This window comes from Sebastes umbrosus, chromosome 20 (genome assembly GCF_015220745.1).
Source record: "Sebastes umbrosus isolate fSebUmb1 chromosome 20, fSebUmb1.pri, whole genome shotgun sequence".
Taxonomy (NCBI): Eukaryota; Metazoa; Chordata; class Actinopteri; order Perciformes; family Sebastidae; genus Sebastes; species Sebastes umbrosus.
This window is the reverse complement of record NC_051288.1, coordinates 12944096-12966717: the sequence shown is the minus strand read 5'-3', so window position 1 is coordinate 12966717 and position 22622 is coordinate 12944096. Positions and strand designations below refer to the sequence as shown.

The following is a 22622-nucleotide window of genomic DNA, read 5'->3' as shown; positions in this document are numbered from 1 at the left end:
TTGTGATCAACATTAAATCTCAGTCTTAGCAATTCATTGGATGTGTGTTCATATTGTTTGTGCATCTCTACTGCCACCTCTTGCGCTGGGGACGAATGACACATTTCAGACAAAGTGAGTCAGTGTCAATCCATAGATTGTATGTTTAACCCAACCTAAACAAAATGCGCAAACAACCCAATGTTATATCAGCTAATTGTTTTAATAGATTTGAATATAAAAGGGACCATATAGGCCATACTGCTGAGCCATAACACTGGTTTAAAGTAAGGCAAGGCAAGGCAGCTTTATTTGTAGAGCACATTTCAGCAACAGGGCAATTCAAAGTGCTTTACATAAACATTCAAGAACATTGCGACAAAGTGCAAAAGAACATTAAGACATAATTAAAACAGTTATAAAAACAAAAACATGAAATATTAGAAAATAAAAACAAGCTAAAAATAAAAGCTAGGATAGAAGCTAAAATAGAGTATAACACACAAGAGTAAAAGCTCTAGCGCAGTATAAGATCATTATCTGGTTTAATAAAAGGCAGCAGCAAACAGGAAAGTTTTAAGCTTTGATTTGAAAGAACTCAGAGTTGGAGTTGGTCCTGCTGGTTTCTGGGAGCTTGTTCCAAATATTTGGTGCATAAAAGCTGAACGCTGCTTCTGCATGTTTAGTTGTGACTCTGGGGACACTAAGCAGACCTGATCCAGATGACCTGAGAGGTCTGGATGGTTCATAACATAGCAGAAGATCAGAAATGTATTTTGGCCCTAAACCATTTAGTGCTTTGTAAACCAGCAGGAGTATTTTGAAATCAATTCTCTGAGAGACAGGGAGCCAGTGTAGAGACCTCAGAACTGGACTGATATGATAGTAGCCATCCTGCAGTGGATGGGAAGCCAGTGGATGTCCTGACATGGGGGGTAATGTGGTGGCAGGAGTGAGTTGATAAGTGGAGACAAGTGGCACAGTCGCAGTGTGTAGGCTACATGCTGCAATCTGACGAGAAGCTGGGAAAGTGGAGGAAACTGAGAGAGTTGTGATACAAGTTTTGGATAAGCTTCTCACCATGAGTCCAACAGAAAATGACTGATTTAGTGGGCAACAGATTTAGTGTTGTGTTCATAGAAATGCTAAGTAGAAATACAGCAAATGTACAGGAATTTATCTAGTGGTAGGATATACAGATAGGCTTCACAAAGTGCACAGCACGACCTCACATACTGTCAGCCTGAGTCAGAGCCTTTTGATAAACTTGAGAACCAATGCTACCTCAAATAACCATTTAATTGTATGACTTTGTATTGCTTTTCTCTCTTCAAGAATGACCAGACCCACAAAAATAACCTGGACTTTGTGATATGACATGTTTCTTTATACATATATATAGGAAGGTTTCAGTTACACCAAAGTTTTTAGAGAAACCAACTGACCAATGATCTATGCAATTGCAAAATTTACATGAAAAATATATCTTATAGGGCTTGAAGTATTAACAAAGTCATAACTTTAGAGCGCAGATCTTAAAATGTCATAGGAAAACAAATTATCATGCAAACAGGTGGCAAATATCATAAAATACAGTAAGTTTGCATAAATGGTAAATGAAAATGCTTTTTAATACAAGCACTAGTTATGCTCTATATCTAATACGGAAGCTCATTACAGTCATTAAGTTTACTGTAAGCGTGAGGTCATGGAATACCAAAAGATGATCATTAAATATTATCATTTATAAAGGTTACTTCCTCCTCATGTTTCCCCATCCAACAATGTTAGACAACGTTTTCTTTGACATACCTACACTTTTATTGAACGCTGCACGATAATATGAGCCCATAAACACTGTCAAGACTTCATGTTCTGTAAAAAGTGTGTTGGGGATGTTTTCTGTTCGTAGTTCCTTATAGATCTCAACCACAAGGAAGCTATAAATGTCACTGCCTTCCGAGGCAGTTTCAAGAAACCAAAAGCAAATCTACTGTTCTGTGAAATCAGACCAACTGAAGAGGCTAGACGGTGATTTTAACTGAGAAATCATTAAAATATCATTTTAAAATAGTTAGAAAACAAAACAAACAATATTTATATTGAGCAGCATTTGAAAGCTTTATATAGGTTCATAAAAAAAAAATCAACGTGTCATATTGTATTTGCACATCATAAAGATACACAGGCACAAACATGAAACATACAGCTGGTATAAAGCAATTACCACTGATAAACATGTAAAACAGGGGCACATTTATTGATTGACCTACCTTTGACAAGTAGCACATTATGGCCGTTAATAAGGAAGTAGCAGGCGGGGCAAAGGTCTCTGTGGTTGTACAAGGCCAAAAAGGAGAAGCAGCTATTTACTTAGTCACTTGCCAATATGAGAGGGGACCAGAGGTTACAGAGGGAGGACATGGTTAAGAATTAAAAGTCAACACCACTGGAATAAAGTTAATATTGGACCACATCAATCCAGGCACGAAGAATTTCTCTGCCAACCTCAAGTGCTTTTGTCAACACACCCGTGGCAGCACTGAAAATAGAACCGCGAAGTTTATCTTGGGACAACAAAAGGATTTTACAAGTCCATAGTATGAGTGTAGCTTAATAAACCACGATAACGATGAAGCCTTCATCTTCCAAAATCACCTCAGACCACTTTCTGCTGTGTGTCTTCCTGAGTCTACTTTGGGTAAGTATTTCTTTTTTTTTTAATTTTTCCACTCTGATAGTGATCAGATAGTCTACCTATTCAAAAGAAAGTTACCCTTAACAAAAGAAAAGCATCCAAACCACAGCGATGCTTCAGTGCATGATATGAGTCATAACCAAATTCAGACAGCGGAATTACATTGTCTGCAATGTCAGTATGTACAGAAAAACAAAAAGACTTGCACAACATAAGAATGATGGACTTTTTCAGATGGTGAAATATGAATTCATTTTTTCATGGCTGCAGTAATCTATTCTCACTTACTTCCTCAGAGAAACAAAGGCATGAATGAGGAAATAACAATGTAAAACGTAAAGGGAGCTCCAGCATTTGGTGTCTTGTTTATTGAATATTTTAGACAAAGCGATGTAGCTGGATACTGTTTAGTATTATTATCTGTATTTATTAGAATAATGGAATTTATTTATAATATCATAGAAAATGTAGCCCATGGAAGATATTTTACGTAACTACTGTGCACAAATATATGTGTTTTATGAACAGCTCTTTTAGTAGCATATCTTAGGTGTTGTACTTGTTGAGATTTAGAGGTCGAAGTACAGAACGCTACAACAATTTCCGGGCCATAATTTGCATTTGAAGATGTCAGATGTTTCCTCAAGTTTCCTGCACAACAATGTCATATATTAGTCTTAAGTTGTATGTAAGTGATGTGAGTTTTTGTACCTATAAGGAAAGATTGTTTACTAAAAAGTAGAATACAACGCCTCTAAACAGTGGTGTTGTCTTTATTTAACTCCCTTGTCACACTGCTGGTCACAGTATGTTAGATACAATATAATAGCAGAAATTATATTGTTTTGGGATACTCAAAGATTGCATTAGAGTGAACTGTGAGTCCAGAGTCACATGAACACTTCTGGAAATTTTGTTCAAAATTAATTTTTATTTTGGGGGGTGGGGTTATGCCATTCTCTCTGTGTACCAACCATTCCTATTTGTTTTTTAGGGTTCCACTGACTCCAACGCAACATCATCAGCACCAGACACAACACTGACAAGTTCAACAAACCCAACAGAGACAACAACACGGTTAACCACTCTGACAACCCTTCAAACAACAAAAGCACGTAAGTTTGAGCCGCTGTCCTTTATCTTTGGTTGGTGACTTGTTTGTATTTGCTTGTATTCTGGTGCAGACTTGTGTGAAGGCCAATTATGATGTCGGATGTGGCGTCTCAAACTTTCTTTAATGAAACTGTCAAATCTTTATCTTTTCAGCTCCTGAAGATGTGAGAAACGTGACCGTGTTGACACAAGACGAAAGTAGCATAACTCTGAAGTGGGACAAGGTTGACAACATCTTAACATACATCCTACAATATCATAACAATGGTAGTCTCAAGGAGGACTTCATCACTGCATCCGAGGAAGGGTCATCAGTTACACATTTGGTTACTCCTCTGTCTGCTGGGAGAAAATACAATTTCACTCTCATCACTGCGTTTGAGGGGGTCAACAGCACTGGACACAGATTTGACGCTGTCACTGGTAGGTGATCTTACATTTGCTATCAGGCATTTTGCTTGTGATAGGCAGATTAAAGACAAATTGCTGTATTTAATTGTACTTGTAATAATCATTTCCTCACATACCTCCCTATTTATCAATTGAGCGAAATACAACTTGCCTGACATGATAATATACACGTGTTTGTTACAGTATCTTCTCCATGTCTTTTTTCATCCTAGCTCCTCTTAATGCAGTAGATTTCAAATCACTTGACCAAACTGAGACCAGTATAACTCTGCAGTGGCAAAGAGTGGGAACTATCTCTAACTATGTACTTGTGTTCAATGGAAGTGAGATAAATGTCCCTGCATCAGCGGAACAAGTGAATCACACAATCTCAGAGCTCACAAGTGGGACTGAATACAACGTCACTCTCTTCACTGTGTTTGAAACTGTTAAAAGCAGTGGAGTAAACCTCTCTGCAGTCACTGGTAAGATGTCTTTCTTCTGATATAGGCCAACAACAAGAGCCAGGGCAGAGCTCTGTAACAATATCCAATTCAAAGTTTCTTATTATTAATAGATTTATGTTGCTCACTTAACATTTTTGACTGTTGCTGATAAAATAATTACTATTTATTTGCTAAAAAATACACCACAAAACCCTTTATTGTGGTGAAAGCCTCGCAATTGCATTCTCTAATGAAACTGTCAACTCTTTATCTTTTCAGCACCTGAAAATGTGAAGAACGTGAACGTGTCAACACAAAATGAGAGTAGCATAACTCTGATGTGGGACAAAGTTAACAACATCTTAACATACTTCCTACAATATGATAACAATGGTAGTCTCAAGGAGGACTTTATCCCTGCATCCGAGGGAGTGTCATCAGTTACACATGTGGTTACTCCTCTGTCTGCTGGGAGAAAATACAATTTCACTCTCATCACTGCGTCTAAGGGGGTCAACAGCACTGGATACAGATTTGACGCTGTCACTGGTAGGTGATCTTACATTTGCTATCAGGCATTTTGCTTGTGATAGGCAGATTAAAGAGAAATTGCTGTATTTAATTGTACTTGTAATAATCATTTCCTCACATACCTCCTTATTTATCAATTGAGCGAAATACAACTTGCATTGCATGATAATATGTACATGTGTGGCGGTACCAAACCTTGACGGCCGTGACAAAGCTTAAAGTTTCTGAGTAACAGAGGGGTGTTGCTCACTTAATATTGTTGACTGTGGCTGATGAAATACTGAAATGTAATGCAAATTATTGTTTGAAAAAACTACACAAAACACCACATTTTATCAGGGATATTCTGTCATTTATTTAAACTCCATGTCTTTTTTCATCCTAGCTCCTCTTAATGCAGAAGATTTCAAATCACTTGACCAAACTGAGACCAGTATAACTCTGCAGTGGAAAAAAGTGCCGGACATCCCCGAATATATACTTGTGTTCAATGGATCTGAGATAATCGTCAATGCATCATCAGCCGACGTGACAGTGACAAAATTAATCCCAGGGCTCATAAATGGGACTAAATACGACTTCACTCTCTTCACTGTGTTTGGAAATATCAGAAGCAGAGGACTAAACCTCTCTGCAGCTACTGGTAAGTGAATTTTCCTCTCATTGCCATATAATAAGAGCCAGGCCAGAGCTCTGGAAAGATAACATATTTAAAGTTTCTCAACAGAGGGGTCTTGCTCACTCAATATTTGTGGCTGATGAAACACTCAATGTCTTTTTACATCCTAGCTCCCAGTAATGCAGAAGATTTCAAAGTAGTTGCACTTAATGAGACCAGTATAACTCTGCAGTGGAAAAAAGTGGGAAATATTTTCAACTATAGCCTTAAGTTCAGTGAAGGAGAGATAAATGTGACTGCATTAGAGGGATCTGACCACAATCATTCTCAGAAGTGGGACTAAACACGGTTTCACTCTTTTCATTGTGTTTGAAAATGTCAGAAGCAGTGGAACAAACACCACTGCATTTACCAGTAAGATGTTTTCCCTCTGATATAGGCCAACAACAACCAGGACAGAGCTCTGTAACAATATGTACATTTTCTTTTTCCTATTAACAGATGCTGACTTAATATTTTTGACTGTTGCGGGTAAAATAATGGAATTAAAAACAAAATGCTGTATTTTATTGCACTTGTAACTACCATTTTAACACTCTTTCCTCTTTGTAAGTTCAGCAAAACAGAACTTGCAGTTGAATAGATAATATAGAGACGTGATTACTTTATATTTACGAGGAATAACTTCTCTTTGCATCCTAGTTCCTCAAAACGCAGAAGATTTAAAATCAGTTGGACAAAATGAGACCAGTATAGCTCTGCAGTGGGAAATGTTTGCCCTCAAAGAGCAGATTCAGAAAACTTTTAAATAATGTTTCATTAATTATAATTGTTCACAAATAAAAAACAAACAAAAGTTATGACAAACATTTCACTAATTATTTTACAAAAAGGACATGAACATTGTATTGATAAATTACAGCACCCTCGTTCTCACTGCCCCTCCCCAGTGCCGTGTGTCGGCACATCCAGATGCTGTCCACATAGTTTTTATGTTCATACATCTCTCAGAGAACCTGATTTGGAGAGGGCAGAAAAGAGTACCGGCAACTTGTGAGAAGTGCCGGTGCGCAAGAAAAAGTCACGGTACGCCAAAGAGTAAAATGAATAAGTGCCGGTACTGAGTACCTGTGAGTACTGCCCCACTTCGAGCACTGTCTGTAAAGATATGCAACATGTTCTCTTCCCAACTCGTCACATACCGCAGCTTTCTCACGCCCCTTGGCGTGACTTTATTTTTTGCATCACAACCGCTGTAGTTCCCCTTGGTGTCACTTTAGCAATAGGCAACAAACCCGCTATAGTTCCCCTTGGTGTCACTTTAGCATTAGGCAACAAAACCACTAGAGTTAGGTTTAGGAAAGGACTACATGGTTGGGCTTGAAACTAGTATGTTTGTACAGTAGAAATGACACTGAACGTTGTGAACACGGAACACAAACAGTAGCTGCTTGTAACGTGACGCACAAGAGTCCTGGATGAAAGTCTTGTGTTTGGTGGACCCATCCACCTCCCCTCCCTCCTGCCCGGTTTGTCTTTTCACTCTTTAAACTATGGCACTACACTCCTGGCTCACTTTCTCAGAGCATTTGATGGGTTTACATTATAGGTAAAGGGCGGCCCAATTCTTTTCATACTGGCGCTAAAGGTTGTTGTGTGTGGCGGTACCGAACACCGACAGCCCAGACAAAGCCTCGGTATTTGACTCCCTGAGAATGAGAACAGGCTGATATATAATATAATTTAAAGTCTCTGAGTAACAGAGGGGTGTTGCTAACTTAATATTGTTGACTGTGGCTGATGAAATACTGTAATGTAATGCAACTTATTGTTTGAAAAAAAATACACAAAGCATATATCCTGTCACTTATTTAAACTCAGATTTTGTTACAGTATCTTCTCCATGTCTTTTTACATCCTAGCTCCTCGTGATGCAGAAGATTTCAGATCGGTTGACCAAAATGAGACCAGTATAACTCTGCAGTGGCAAATAGTGGGAACTATCTCTAACTATGTACTTGTGTTCAATGGAAGTGAGATAAATGTCCATGCATCAGCGGAACAAGTGACACACACAATCTCAGAGCTCACAAGTGGGACTAAATACAACGTCGCTCTCTTCACTGTGTTTGAAACTGTTAGAAGCAGAGGAGTAAACCTCTTTGCAGCTACAGGTAAGTGAATGTTCCTCTCATAGCCATATAACAAGAGCCAGACCATGTCTTGCTCATTTAATATTGTTTTACTGTAGCTGATGAAATACTGTTATGTAATGCAACTTATTATTTGTTTGAAAAAACTACACAAAACACAAAATTTGATCAGGGGTATCCGGATAATCCACAGATTTTGTTACAGTATCTTCTCCATGTCTTTTTTTTATCCTAGCTCCTCTTAATGCAGTAGATTTCAAATCACTTGACCAAAATGAGACCAGTATAACTCTGCAGTGGCAAAGAGTGGGAACTATCTCTAACTATGTACTTGTGTTCAATGGAAGTGAGATAAATGTCCCTGCATCAGCGGAACAAGTGAATCACACAATCTCAGAGCTCACAAGTGGGACTAAATACAACGTCACTCTCTTCACTGTGTTTGAAACTGTTAGAAGCAGTGGAGTAAACCTCTCTGCAGTCACGGGTAAGATGTTTTTCTGCTGATATAGGCCAACAACAAGAGCCAGGGCAGAGCTCTGTAACAATATCCAATTCAAAGTTTCTTATTATTAATAGATTTATGTTGCTCACTTAACATTTTTGACTGTTGCTGATAAAATAACTACTATTTATTTGCTAAAAATACACCACAAAACCCTTTATTGTGGTGAAAGCCTCGCAATTGCATTCTCTAATGAAACTGTCAACTCTTTATCTTTTCAGCACCTGAAAATGTGAAGAACATGAACGTGTCAACACAAAATGAGAGTAGCATAACTCTGATGTGGGACAAAGTCAACAGCATCTCAACATACTTCCTACAATATGACAACAAAGAGGACCCCATCAGCGAATCTCAAGACGCATCAGTTACACATGTGGTTACTTCTCTGACTGCCGGGAAAAAATATAATTTCACTGTCATCACTCTGTTTGAGGGGGTCAACAGCACTGGACGCTGGATTGCAGCTGTCACTGGTAAGTGATCTTACATTTGGATTCAGACATTTGGCTCGTGATATGCAAATTAAAAAAAAAGTGCTGTAACTGTAATTGTACTTTTAACTACCATTTTCACCACCTTCCTCTTTGTCATTAGAAGAAAACAAAACTTGCAACAGCTAATATAGAGACATGATTAGATACTGCGTGCAATTACAAGGATTAATGTCTCACTACATTCTAGCTCCTCGTAACATACAAATTTATCAGGGGTATCCGAATAATCCACAGATTTTGTTACAGTATCTTCTCCATGTCTTTTTACATCCTAGCTCCTCTTAATGCAGAAGGTTTCAAATCAGTTGACCAAAATGAGACCAGTATAACTCTGCAGTGGCAAAACGTGGGAAATATCCCTTACTATATACTTGTGTTCAATGGAAGTGAAAACAACGTCACTGCATCAGCGGCACAAGTGACACACACAATCTCAGAGCTCACAAGTGGGACTGAATATTACTTCAGGCTCTTCACTGTTTTTGAAAATATCAGAAGCAGTGGAGTAAACTACAGCCCAGTCACTGGTAAGATGTTTTCCCTCTAATAATAAAAGTCTATAACAAAGCAAAAAAAGCTGTAATAATAACTTATTTATGGTTTCTCGGTAACAGGGGAGTTGCTCGCTTCGTATATTGGACTGTTGCTGCTAAAATACTGAAATTGAATGTAACTTATTGTTTGAATAGAAAATGCACAAAACATTTTATCAGGGATATCCTATAATTTTTTTTAAATTTTGTGACAATTCTTTCATGGTGTTTCTTTACACTCTAGCTCCACGTAACACAGATGTGTTAGAATCAGTCGGACAAAATGAGACCAGTATAACTCTTCAGTGGAAAAAAGTGGATGGCATCCCCAACTATACACTTGTGTTCAATGAAACGATGATAAACGTCAAAGCATCAGAGGGACTAGAAACCGTGACGCACACAATCTTAGGGCTCATAACTGCGACTAAATACAACATCACTCTCTTCACTGTGTTCAAAAATGTCAGAAGCAGCGGATTAAACACCACTGCATTTACGGGTAAGATGATTTCCCTCTGATATGAGCCAGGACAGAGCTGTTGAGAGATCGCTGTTGCTCACTTAGTATCACTGTTTTTGAGAAAATATCAGAATGGCGTGAAAGTTTTTAAAAAAAGTAACATATTATGCGGTAACACTTTATAATAACCATCATTAATAAATGTAAATTGATAATAAAATCATCTTTAGTTTGTTATTTTACTATTAACAAACAATGATATGATAATTAATAACATTTACTAATATTAGTAATGCTATAATTAATGTTATTTTAACAGTTTATTGTTGTTCACATTATAACATTTTATATGCTATATTAAGTACTTGTTAATGATTGACAAAGGATTTCTAAAACATCTATAAACATGACATAGATTGATAGACCAGATATTTGTAGCACTTTTTTAATGGTTAATAATTGTTTTTTGGTCCATCTATATATGTAATGTTTATAGATATTTTACAAATGATTTCTTAAAGGTTTACAAATAATTTAGCTATGATAATTATTTCATATTCCATAAACTAATGCTAAAATAACTAATAACTAATAACTTACTATTTACTAATACTTAGTAAACATCATTAATCACCATTTCATTGTTTGTTAACAGTAAACTATCATTTCAGTTTAATTAACTATCAATTTACCATTTATTAATGATGGTTATTATAAAGTGTTACCGATTATAACAACTGTTTCCTTTGTCCTCTTTCAGCTCCTGGAAATGTTAATAATGTGACTGTGTTGACACAAAACGAGAGTAGTATAACTCTGACGTGGAACAAGGTTAACAACATCTCAACATACTTCCTACAAAATGATAACAATGGAAGTTCCACTGAGGTCAATGGCGACACATTTTATCAAAAGGCATCAGTTATCTACGAGGTCTCTTCGCTTAATGCTGGGACAAAATATAATTTCATTCTCATCACTGGCTTTGAGAAAGTCAACAGCACTGGATTCTCATTTAACGCTGTGACTGGTAGGTGACCTTTGAGTATACACTTAAAGCCAGGTGTTTTGCTTATGATATGCAAATTATACACAAATTGCTGTATTTAACTGTACCTTTTAAAAAAAACCTTTATCAAATAGCCCCACCCGACACAAATTCAACTTCCAACAGACATAGGATTTAGAGGAACTAATGTTTATTGACATTACATTATACTACCTATTCATTATGCACAAGAGTTTGCAACAGATGAATAACATCAAAGCAAAGTAGCACTGCAGTAAAAAAGTAGAAAATAGATTCTAAGAACTTGAATTCAATGGAACACACAACTGTATATAGTGACCTGGACCTCATTATAGAAAAATATCCTAAATGCTTGTCATATCTTAAGTTTCAAAGATAAGGAAAAATCTTATCTTCCTATTACAGAAGCAATTCTTAAACTCATGGCTGTGTCCTATCCTATCTTATCTTAACTTAAGAAATCCTAACTAACTGTAAATTTAGTCCTTTAATCCGCACTTGTGTCTTGTGACTCATGTCTGTATCTTTGATTAAAATGTACTGGTAAACTACTCCACATGGACACGACATAATATCAACGGCTCTCACTTGTCACTGACTTTTAGGATTTCTAACTTGGGAAATCCCTAAGTTATAACGTTTCTGTAATAGCTAAATACCTATCCAAAGAGGAATAATGATGATAAATGCAGTAAGGAAACATGATTTTGTAATACCAAAATCGCTAAATGTCATTCTAAACTGAGATAAAATAGGATGTCAGACTTAGAAAGTTTCTGTAATGAGGCCCCAGGACTTGTACTGCCTGGATAAAGCTACACAGGCGTCTAACTTGTAAAGGCTCAACCCGACTGTCTCCAAAATATGTCATAATACGCAGGCTATTACTCACACCCCATCTTCAAGTCAGACTGAATCTGTATTTTTAGACCTCTTAGAAAGCTTCTATTCAAAGTTTCTTTCTGCATTTGAAATGTATTCACATTGATACATGTGTGTGTGTTTTCAGTTCCCTCAATGTTGCCTTTGGTCAATGTGACTGAACGCTCTGTGACCAGCATAACCCTGACGTGGCAGAGAGAGAATAAAGACTGGGACTACTTTTTCGAAATGAACGGGGTAAATCCACAACTTCTCACAAATAGAGCCTTGGATGTTGAGTCCCGTTCATTCACGTCTCTCCAGCCTGGAACAGCGTATCGATTCAGCGTGATCACAGTGTTCTCTGGACTCAACAGCACCGCTTATGAAGACTTCACAGTAACAGGTATATACACACCTTCTCAAAAACTGTTGTCAACGTATATTTTCCAATATGACTAATGACATTTGTTCCACATGCAAATTTAAAAAGTCATGTTTCTTGAAAATTATTATTTTTTGATTGAATTATGTATAACTTTAACAAATGAAGGCTTTTTGTCTGCAATTATTTTCTCATTCATTTCAGCCATAGACTGTACCAATGTAACCTGGCATGTTACTACCTCATCGATCCAAGGAAGGGTTCAAGGCTTGTTCTCGAATGCAACAGCCACTAGTAAATCTCAAACTCATGTCAGTCCTGGAGGAAACAACGTGTCATTTACTGGCCTCTACCCTGGTGACACCTATAACGTGTCTCTTGAGTATGAAATAGATTCCAAGACCTTTCTACAGTGTATCCACGAGCAGACAATCAGTAAGTACAAATTTGTCTTAACACATTAACTAAATATTTGTCTACACTTCCCGCAGAAATAATGTGAAGTACTAACATTAACCACATTTTAAGAATAACGATTTCAAAGTATTTGAACCATAATGATAGAGGAATGTGCCGTGTACATTCATGTGATTAATTAAGTTTTTTGTGTGTGCTTGAAACCAAAAAACTTCAGCGCACTCTACAGCACCTTTTATTCACATACCACAAATGAATGCTATTGCTATTTGAAATGGTTCTCTATGATTATTATTATGGGCTGTAGCTATAATCATTTTTCATATCAATTAATGTATTTAAATAATAGATTAATTGCTTTAAAAAGTGAAAAAAATATGAAATGCACACAAATACCCCACTCAAAGTGGACAAATTGCAATTTTTTTCCCGACCAACAATCAAGATCCCCAATATTCAATGTATCCACTAAATAAAATAGAGAAAAACGGCAAATCCTCACTCTGGTAAAGCTGGAATGATTGGCATTGTTGTGACTTAAAGGTCATATTGATAACATTTTCATGGAGACAAATAATTTAAAATAAATAATACATCCACAGAGCTTTTAGAAAGGAGCCGGATAAAAGTGTCGCTTTTCCTAGAAACAATTATTATGATTGTGAATTAATCATTTTAAAAATGTTGGCGGGTCCAGAAGGAATGTTTTGTTTATCTCTGTAAAAGAGATATCTGATGTTTGCTTCCCACTTCTAACAAGGTGTGACATCTAGTAGCTTAATGTTATCAGTGTTATCAATAGCACCTTTAAGCAACTTATCATTAATAGGCTATTAGTGGGAATAAAAGATGATTGAAATGCATGAATTTGTGTTGTTTTTTTTTGCCAATACTTAACACTAGAATGTGTTGTTGTTCCTGATTGTATTATAAAAGCACATTCCCACTTCTTTTACTCAGTTCCTCCGCCTTTAAGTGGTCGCTGTGAGTACTGGGCAGCTGGCTATTCTGTCTTAATCGTCTTGGATGAACCGGCCGGTGTGTGGACTTCAGTGGAGGTGAACGGGAAAGAATACCCAGAGTATGGAAATGGGGAAGAGCGTCTCAGAATCTATATATCTGGATTCCAACCTGCTAAAACATATAAGATGTCTTTAACTTCACTGTCCGGGACCGAAAGGAGTAATAAACCATTAGTTATTTTGTGTCATACTGATCCAAGGGGTGAGTCAAAGTGACGTTTGCTGATGTAACATTTTAACAATATATTCTCACATTTTTTATTATTGTGCTGTTTGGAATCAGTTATATTACTTGCTTGTTGGTTTTGACATCTGCTGTGTTGAGTATCTACTGTATGTTACAAAGCATTTAATTCAGATTCTACTCCCTGTAGGAGTCATTGCAGGGGCAGTATTTGCTGTTCTGCTTTTTTGTGTCCTGGTCTGTCTGGCTGTCTTCATTTTTTTTAAAAGACCAGATATTATCAGGTTGGTGCTGCCTCAGTTATTAGATTATTTCCCTGAAATGTACTGAATTGCACTCAATCACACAACCTCTTTGCTTCTTTCTCACAGCAGGAAAAAGCAATTCATCGGTGGTTCCAAACAACCAAAAAAAAAGTGCAAGTAAGTATAAGTCATCTCTTCATAATGTTAACACCACTGTCAGAAGACAATGTAGTGAAAATAGAAAATTAGGTCTTGTATAATTAGAGAGAATTAGTAGGTTAAACCCTAATATTTATATATGTCCATGTCTTACATATCATTACTACATGACATGAGTTCTACTTTTGTTGTGTGTTTTTTTCAGAGCTATTTCTGTGGCAAAGTTTCCAGACCACTTCCACCAACTGGGTGTGGACGAGAACAGAGGTTTCAGCCAGGAATATGAGGTGCAGTTAAAAAAACGAATCATGTTTTGTTCCTCTTCTATGTCTTCCTGTTTTCGTATATGACCATAAACCTATGTGTGCTGTGGTTCTGTTTCTTTTACTTGGCCATTGACCATTGTCTCAATCACACGTCTGTGTCATCTGCCAACTTCCATGCAGAGCCTCAGTCCTGTTGGCACGGAGCAAACACGAAAGGCAGCTACTGAACCTGAGAACAAAGCGAGGAATCGTTTCAACAACGTCCTGCCATGTAAGCCTGTCCTTCTGACTGCTGGACCACGCTTTCATGAGCAATAGAGACTCATGAATTTTAAGCAACGTGTACTTTGTTGTGGTGCATTGCAGTTAAACCATCTTCTGTTTTCCTCATCCTAGATGACTGGTGTCGGGTGAAGCTTACATCCAGTCCCAATGGATCCTCCGACTACATTAATGCCAATTACATGCCAGTAGGTATTACCTGATAATGGTCAAAGGCCAGATATGATAAGCTTGAATCATTAATTATCTGTAGTGAAGTTGCCACAGTTGCAAGTAAGTGGTTGCTAAAACATCTGCACATGAACATTAATTTGAAGTCAAGCAATTTATGCTGACTTTGTGTGCCTTTATGAGCACAAAATTGTGTTTTACGTCACACTAAGCAACGAAGGACTTGTACAAGCTACAGAAGTGTTCGTGTTAACCTTGGCAATTGCTTCTCAGGGCTACAACAGCAACAGAGAGTACATCGCCACCCAGGGTCCTCTGCCCTCCACAGTCAATGATTTCTGGAGAATGATCTGGGAACAAAGAGTGAACGGCATCGTCATGGTAACCAACTGCACCGAGGGAGGAAAGGTGAGTAATCTGGAAGATTTTGAGATGTTTTATTGACAGATTTTAAGGTAAGTGCGAACTTAATTTAGTGAGTCCTTCATTTGTCCAATCATTTGCTCTTATAGCTAATGTGTTTTCAAATGATGTCAGTTTACGTTACTGTGCACACAATTATTTTTTGTGGGGTTTTTCAGTCTCCACAAAGAACTGACCGCCACATTAAAACAACTTCAATAACCTAATTTTGTTTTCTCTATGTTTCTTTTTCCCAGACTAAGTGTCAACGATACTGGCCTGCAGACAGTAAACCTTGCCTTAACGGAGAGCTGTTGGTCACCATCAGATCTGAGCAGGAGGAGCCTTACTGGACATTGAGGGAATTTAGCGTGAAACACGTACGAAACATCTCTAAAAATTGTATATAGTGTAACTAAATAGGTTGGGTATTAATATATTTACAAGTCACAAAGCGCAACAAAATGAATGAAAACTGTGACTGTGTCAGAGCACAAATAACAATTTATAGAAAATGTTAAATGTAGTTTGCTGTAAAGCTTATTTGAATTTGTACACATTTGCTTTTAAAGAGGATAACGCTCGACGACTTCAACGTTGACTTTGTGAGTTCAAGACTGAGACTTACTTTATTTGAATTAATTTATGTGTATCGTCTTCGCAGAGCAACAACTCAGGGGAGCGCACAGTGAAACATTTTCACTTCACTGCCTGGCCTGACCACGGAGTCCCACAGGGCACCGAAGCCCTGATCCAGTTCAGAGGACTGGTGAGACGGCACATAGAGAGAGAAGGGGCTGGAGCGCCAACTGTGGTTCACTGCAGGTACAGAAAAAGTGCTTAAGTCTGGAGAGTAACCTTTGCCATAGAGCTGCAGGGATGATTTATATTTGTAGGCCAACCAGGAAGTAAGCATAGCCCTGATTACCTCAACAAAAAGCCAATGGGGTTTTTTCCATTGGTGTTTGGATTATAGCAGAAGCTCTGTGGCAAATAAACGTTTATGATACTTACACGTTTTGTTCAGCAAGATAATCTTCACACATTAACACCACTTTATGATTTTTGAAATGTGAATGCAGAAGTAAAAAGCTGACGTTAGGCTATAAACGAACTACACCCTGCATGAACTCGAGTATACACAACGAGGCTGTAAAGGAGAACGAGTCGGTGTGATGACATTTAGTAGTCTCATTTAGTCAATTGTTTGCAACTGCCTTTATTAAGACATGTAAAAGCTTCGAAATTCATTAGTGGGATATTTACTGGTGTATTTTATGTCGTAGAACAAAACAAAATCTCTTCAGCTTGTGTTAACCACAGACCTTATTTCTACCATCTAACTAAAATGAATATCTATCTGAATATCTTACTGCTGTTATATCTTATGATATACAGTAATATATAAAATGTTATAATGTGTGCAACAATAAACTGATAATAGATAGTGTACTAATGTAAGCAGAATGTAATTATGGTCTCTTATCAGCTATGATTCAATATAGAATTTGTAAACTAATAATTTCACATTATACAAACTGATGATAAAATAATGTTTTCAGTTCATGAACGTTAATTATAACCTTTTTGGTTGCCTGTAAATGTCTTATTCAGCGTTCGGTTGTGCTTAGCTCCACCCTCTCGTACCTGTAAAACCTGAAAGAACATTTTGGAACAGATGCTATTATAACATTGCAACTGATGATTATAATTAAATGGTTAATAAATATTTTGTAAAGCATCTATAAACATTATTTAGATAGATAGTTAATACTCTGTCAATGGTTTCTGGTCCATCTGTCTATGTAATGTTTATAGATGCTTTACAAACGTTTTCTTAAAGGTTTACAAATCATTTGGTAATCACTAACAAATACTTAATATACAGTATATGCACATTCATTTTAAATAAAATACCAGCTTTTATAACTTTCACTGGCTTAGTAAGAAGAAAATGTTTTGAGGTCAGTAATGAGTGATTTCTACAAACTACAACATAAAGTTACAAATCTACTTTGGACATCAGGACAAGCTGATGATGACCGTCATAGTTGGACAATAACTGCTAACCTTTTGCCATATGTCACTCTCTTAGTGCTGGAGTGGGGAGGACAGGCACTATCATTGCCCTGGATGTGCTGCTTCAGCAGCTAGAGAAGGAAAGAGCAGTGGGCATCAATGGCTTTGTGCACAAGATGAGACTGAGCCGCCCACACATGGTGCAGACAGAGGTAAGAGGCTGAGCTACCACTTCCTTAGTTAGGTACCCGTTTAAGGGTGAGTCTCTTGACGTTTGGACACAGCTGGTGATACAGTACAAGCACTGTCACGATATTATATATATATATGCAGTATACAGTAGGTATGTATGGTAAGCTTTGCTTTGATTTCCATCATGTAGCTGTTCATATCCATCCTCTAAAAACATGGCTCTGAAATAGTCTTTTCTACTGTCTCATTTCAACTTTTACCAGTCAATATTTTACAAAATATTTACCAAAAATAGACACAGTCACGTTAATGTAGGCCTCACTGTTCTAAGGTGTGTGTTTATATGCACATAAGTTGTGATGCTGAATTATAAGTCCAAACACAAAAGTTTGACCTACATTATATTAGGAAACTCTGAGGCTTGTTAACACCTACGAGGAAGTGACAGAGAGTAAAGTTCTGCTTTTCAAATGACCAGCAAATGTGGTTTATCTATCTCCAGTCCCAGTATGTTTTCCTGCACCAAAGCATCATGGACCGTCTGCAGCCAAATGAGAAGACTGAAGAGAACATATATGAGAATTCAGACATGATCTACGTCAACGCCACTGCACTCCGAGAGCTACGTTAGCACAAATGCCTTAACTAAACAAGAATAGGCTCGTTCGAGATGAACTGCGCCTCGCCAGGGAAGTAGACGAGATCAGGCGGCAGCAGCAGGGGGCGGTGACAAAAAAACTGCGGTCAGGTCGGACAGTTTCCAGCCACCTTCAAAGAATTTACAGGAAGTCACAGGAATAGGTACATCCTGTTAGATCTGATCTGTATGCTACTTGTAGTTTGCAGACCACGTTCAAATTTATTTAGATTTGTTGGTTAATATATATATATATATATATATGTGGAAGTGTGCGTGTATCTGGCATTGTATTCTATCGTTGCCCACGTTTGCATGACGTCAGAGCAAATCGGGCTCAAGTCGGACACAAATCTAATCGGCATGCATTGTGCGGCGACCGCCGGTTAATCGATTCTGCGCAGGCCTTGCTCATCTCGAACGAGCATATTGTTAGCACTATCTATTAATGAAAAATTAACTTAATGAAAAACTAATTTGAAAGTCTACATGCTATATTTTGTATAACTGTAAATATCAAAAACATTTAAGTCTAATATATTTCCTGTACATGCATCGCATCTTTAGATTTTATTTAACTTGTACATTTTTTGTTTCTCTCATCTACAAAATGTGTATTTTTCTTCTTCTTCTTCTTCTTCTTCTTGTCAACACTCCAGGTGACCGAAAAATGTTTTCAAATTACATTTAATAGCAATAAGAAATGTCGGTAGAAAAGAATGCTTTTCTATTTGTACAAGAAATAAAATATTTTTTATTAACAAAAATACCTGAATGTGTTTTTACAAAGTCTGCAAACGAGATGAAAAACACAATATGCTGTCGCATTTACAAATTAGTGTCAAACTGTCGGAGAACAGCAACAAACTGTGTGTACATCTTGCATTATAAGTTCGTTTTAGGATCCAGTGTTTATCCTTAGTGTATGTTGATGTTTTTTTTGCTTCCGAGAGCAGAAAACACACCCACTCTGCTCACGCATACCTCCCCGGTGATGCCTTTATGGGTCCTGGCTAGTGGAGGCAACAGGGAAGTTACGATAGATGAGCTCCTGTCTGGCTTGTAGAGCCTCGGTGTTGGTGTCGACTGGCACTGAATGCTGCTTGCCTGGATGCAGGGGCTCAATCTTACCAGCTACAGGCGGGGGAGGCACGGAGAACTTCTTAGCGATGTTGTGCAGGACACTGCACGCCTTGATAATGTTGGCCTTTTTGTCCAAAGAGCCCTCTTGTGCAAAGCCAAGTTGCATCAGACACCTGAAACGTCTCTTCATGGAGCCCAGCGTCGTCCGCATGACGTTGTGGATCTTCGTGTGGGCGTCATTGAAGCGGGTCTCACTGTCATTTGCAGGTTGGGGCACAGGAGTCAGGACATGTTTGCTTAATTGATAGCCTTTCCCACCTATAAGAAAAGACAGGAGAGAAGGCAATTAATAAAAAACGAAACATGTAATATGGATTGTAGAGGGTACAAACTGGCCTTGCAGTGTACAATCTGAGAGGAATTCATAAGAAAAACTTGAGAAACTATACACCTACTCTAAAGAAACCGCACGATTAAACCAGAAGTGAGCGCTTTCTTCAGAAGATGATAAAGCAGTAATGTTAGTAGCAGTAATTGTTACAAAATGCTAGTATCAGCGTATCAGTATAAGTATCAGTGTGTATGATGTAATATGGCAATTATTAAGCCAGAGTTATTAAGTATGAAAATTCATTCCAACAATCATTAACAAAAAGGACATTAACTTAAAGAGGACTTATTGTGCTCAGGTGCATATCAGCTGTGCTTCAGTACCTCTTTTCACCCTCTGTCTGAAACGCCCCTCCTCACAATAACATTGTAAGTGGTAAAATTACTGAATATGGGATTGCACTTTTAGCCTTGAGTGTTTCCTGCATTAATTAAGGTGATTTTTAGGCCTTTTTAACAGACTTTTCAATGTCCCACATTAGAAAATCAAGATTTGCCTGAGAAAACTTGGCATTACTGATATGTCTACCATTTCTTTTATTAGTGTGATATCTGCATTTTCTTTTTTTTTGGTATGATTAGGACACTTCCTGGGGGATTTCAGAGTGGTACTGGGTGTGGTGGGTTTTAATATATTGGCTTCATATCACAATATATTCCAGAAATCTGAAATGCATAAAATGTCCCACATTAGGCTAATTCACCCTACAGTATAAGATAAGATAAGATATTCTTTTATTAGTTTATTAGTGGGGAAATTTGCAGTGTACAGCAGCAAAGGGGGAGGTGCAAAAAACAAGAAGCATCAGCTAAAACAGTAAAAAAAAAAAAAAAAAAAGAGCTAGACAAAGTGTAACAAAATGTGAACCATTTAAATAGAAGGAAGTATAAAAATAGAAGCAGTATATACTTCCTTCTTTTTAAATGGTATTGAGTGGATTCTTGTCTTGAGCCCTTTCTTTACACATGCACATTTCAAATAGACAGACCTTTAAAGCCACTTAAGCCATTATCTTATTTATTGTCAGTGTTCTATGATGAGGCAGGGTTGGGAAGAGTTGTGCTCAATGTTTCACAAGCAGAAAACCTCTGACTGGCAGTATGGTACTATGTAAAAAATTAATGTTAGTAAAGCCATGCACTGTACATACAGCATGATGCATATGGTAGGACAACAGAGGATAGTGAAAAAAACAAGATGCATCAGCTAACACAGTAAAAAGAGCTAAACAAAGTAACAAAATATGAACCATTTAAATAGAAGGAAGTATAAAAATAGGAGCAGTATATACAGTATTGACAATAAACAGACTATTAACAAAATTGCACAAGTGGAAAATGATATTGCACAGTGAGAATGAATGAATGAATGAATGAATGAATGAATGAAATTCCACCTGAACATATCAGGTTACTGTCAGTTGTTTGGTGTGTAAGTGTAAGTGGTGTACTGGGAGCAGTGCTGGCATCTTACCAATAACCCAGTATGGTCCGTGCAGCTCCTCCTCCATCTCTCTTCCTTTGAAGGACGACTCCCACATCTCCTGCTCAAACGTGCTGCCCACACAGCACTTCTCCACACTCAGTATGTTGCCGTCTGAGTCGCATATGATCTGGCTCACCACCGACGTGTAGCCCAAGGTGTTCACAAACGACCTGAAGGTCTCCTTCTCGTACGGAGACGCTCTGATCTTGAAGTGAGCCGGAGCCAGGACGCCCAGCACGTTGGGGATCCCGCACAGCTTCTTAATCTTTAAAGCCACGTTAGTTTTGGCGTCCTTTATTAGCGGGAATGAGATAAACTGATCCGCCAAACCCGCGATGACTCCGGACAGCGCGCTGATCACCGCGGGGCTGTCCGCCTGGTTCGGCGCGACTCTCTGCACGACGTCGGCGGACGAAACTCCGTGCGCGAAGTAGTTGAGCGAAACCATGACGGTGGCGTCCACTGGCATGGCGGATTTCTTTAAAGCGTTGTTATTCTTCATGCGGATGCGCACCGCGTCCGTGATGAACGCAATGCACGGTCTGGTGAGGTGGAACATCTGGAACAAAGCGTCGTCGTCGAAGTCGTCGAAGCAGCTCGGAGGCGAACAGTCCGGTGCGACATGTCCGAGGAGTTCGTCCTGCACCGCCAGCCACACCGGCAGAGCGAAGGCCATTTGTTTACCTCTGCAGCAAATACACACGTGTTTAACTCTGGTACAAAGATTACTGGATGAATGATGATGATAAACAGTAGGAAGGATCATGGAAGCAAGGTCTTCTTCTGTAATGTTTAGGCAAAGCTGCTCTCCATCACCACCCAGTGGAGAGGAATGCAGCTGTGTAGAAATAGATCATGAAATAGGAAATTACAGTATATTCCATGACATTCCAGTCTCTCCCTGGTTTGTTAAATAATAATTAATTAATATAATGAATAATAATAAATAAATAATCTGTGGGAATAAAAGTGAAAGTGAGGAAATAGAGGTAAAACACTATAATAAAAAAATATATTACATTCACCTTTATACCTCCAGATCCAGATGTTGCATGTCTAGTTGTGAATTTGACCAAAACCAAAGCGAACACAGAGAAATTAAAATGTTTTTCTTCTTCAATAAATTACACGAATATTCACTTTATTTTATTAAAAAGGGTAAGGTGGCCTAGTCCCACAGAATGTCACAGAAAAACAGTATATATATAATTTTTTTAAAATATGTGTAGCTGTTTCTGAACTGACCACAAGCAAACAATTCTGCACATTTTTTTTGCAGAGAGAAGTGCTGATTTCTGCTCTCTGTAAAATGACATGATATTCCTCACATTATCACAAGTGTGAACCCTGGACTGTAGAGAAAAACATGCTTATCAGTTGAAAAAAATACAGTATCTCTTTAAAAAAAATAATCGGTGGGGGAAATACATGTGAAAGCGAGGAAATGGAGGTAAAATACTGTTG

General features: G+C 37.9%; 2 protein-coding genes across 9 annotated transcripts; one reads left to right on the top strand and one right to left on the bottom strand.

The window, feature by feature from the left end:
• The first annotated feature begins 2325 nt into the window (after positions 1 to 2325).
• On the top strand, positions 2326 to 18292 carry LOC119479362 (receptor-type tyrosine-protein phosphatase H-like). Of its 8 annotated transcripts, XM_037754864.1 has the most exons (25): positions 2326 to 2680; positions 3672 to 3792; positions 3944 to 4213; positions 4414 to 4665; positions 4906 to 5175; positions 5543 to 5800; positions 7699 to 7950; positions 8165 to 8416; positions 8656 to 8910; positions 9207 to 9458; positions 9709 to 9966; positions 10688 to 10957; positions 11967 to 12224; positions 12408 to 12638; positions 13581 to 13844; positions 14017 to 14110; positions 14198 to 14248; positions 14436 to 14517; positions 14677 to 14767; positions 14893 to 14966; positions 15223 to 15357; positions 15609 to 15731; positions 16016 to 16176; positions 17447 to 17582; positions 18065 to 18292. In XM_037754864.1, exons 1-25 carry the CDS (start codon positions 2612 to 2614, stop codon positions 18191 to 18193), a joined length of 4608 nt encoding a protein of 1535 aa, XP_037610792.1. In that variant the 5' UTR covers positions 2326 to 2611; the 3' UTR covers positions 18194 to 18292. The 8 variants fall into 8 exon arrangements, with proteins under 8 accessions (XP_037610792.1, XP_037610796.1, XP_037610795.1 ...); XM_037754868.1 differs by lacking the exon at positions 4906 to 5175; XM_037754867.1 differs by lacking the exon at positions 7699 to 7950 and having other exon boundaries at positions 2327 to 2680.
• Positions 18293 to 18922: 630 nt separating this feature from the next.
• Positions 18923 to 21980, bottom strand: si:dkey-197c15.6 (putative nuclease HARBI1). The gene is made up of 2 exons (XM_037754874.1): positions 21147 to 21980; positions 18923 to 19600 (listed from the first exon to the last, which is right to left on the bottom strand). The coding sequence occupies exons 1-2, from the start codon at positions 21922 to 21924 to the stop codon at positions 19200 to 19202; spliced, it is 1179 nt and encodes a 392-aa protein (XP_037610802.1). The 5' UTR covers positions 21925 to 21980; the 3' UTR covers positions 18923 to 19199.
• Between the last annotated feature and the right edge of the window lie 642 nt (positions 21981 to 22622).

What these genes read in the sequence shown, in the direction of transcription:
- si:dkey-197c15.6 (XM_037754874.1), bottom strand. Translation starts at nt 21,924, where the DNA reads ATGATCCTTCCTACTGTTTATCATCATCATTCATCCAGTAATCTTTGT. An exon ending in CGGACCATACTGGGTTATTG is followed by an intron (nt 19,601 to 21,146) that starts GTAAGATGCCAG and finishes CTTTTCTTATAG; the next exon opens with GTGGGAAAGGCTATCAATTA.
- LOC119479362 (XM_037754864.1), top strand. Translation starts at nt 2,612, where the DNA reads ATGAAGCCTTCATCTTCCAAAATCACCTCAGACCACTTTCTGCTGTGT. An exon ending in AAACACCACTGCATTTACGG is followed by an intron (nt 9,967 to 10,687) that starts GTAAGATGATTT and finishes GTCCTCTTTCAG; the next exon opens with CTCCTGGAAATGTTAATAAT. An exon ending in AAAAGACCAGATATTATCAG is followed by an intron (nt 14,111 to 14,197) that starts GTTGGTGCTGCC and finishes TCTTTCTCACAG; the next exon opens with CAGGAAAAAGCAATTCATCG.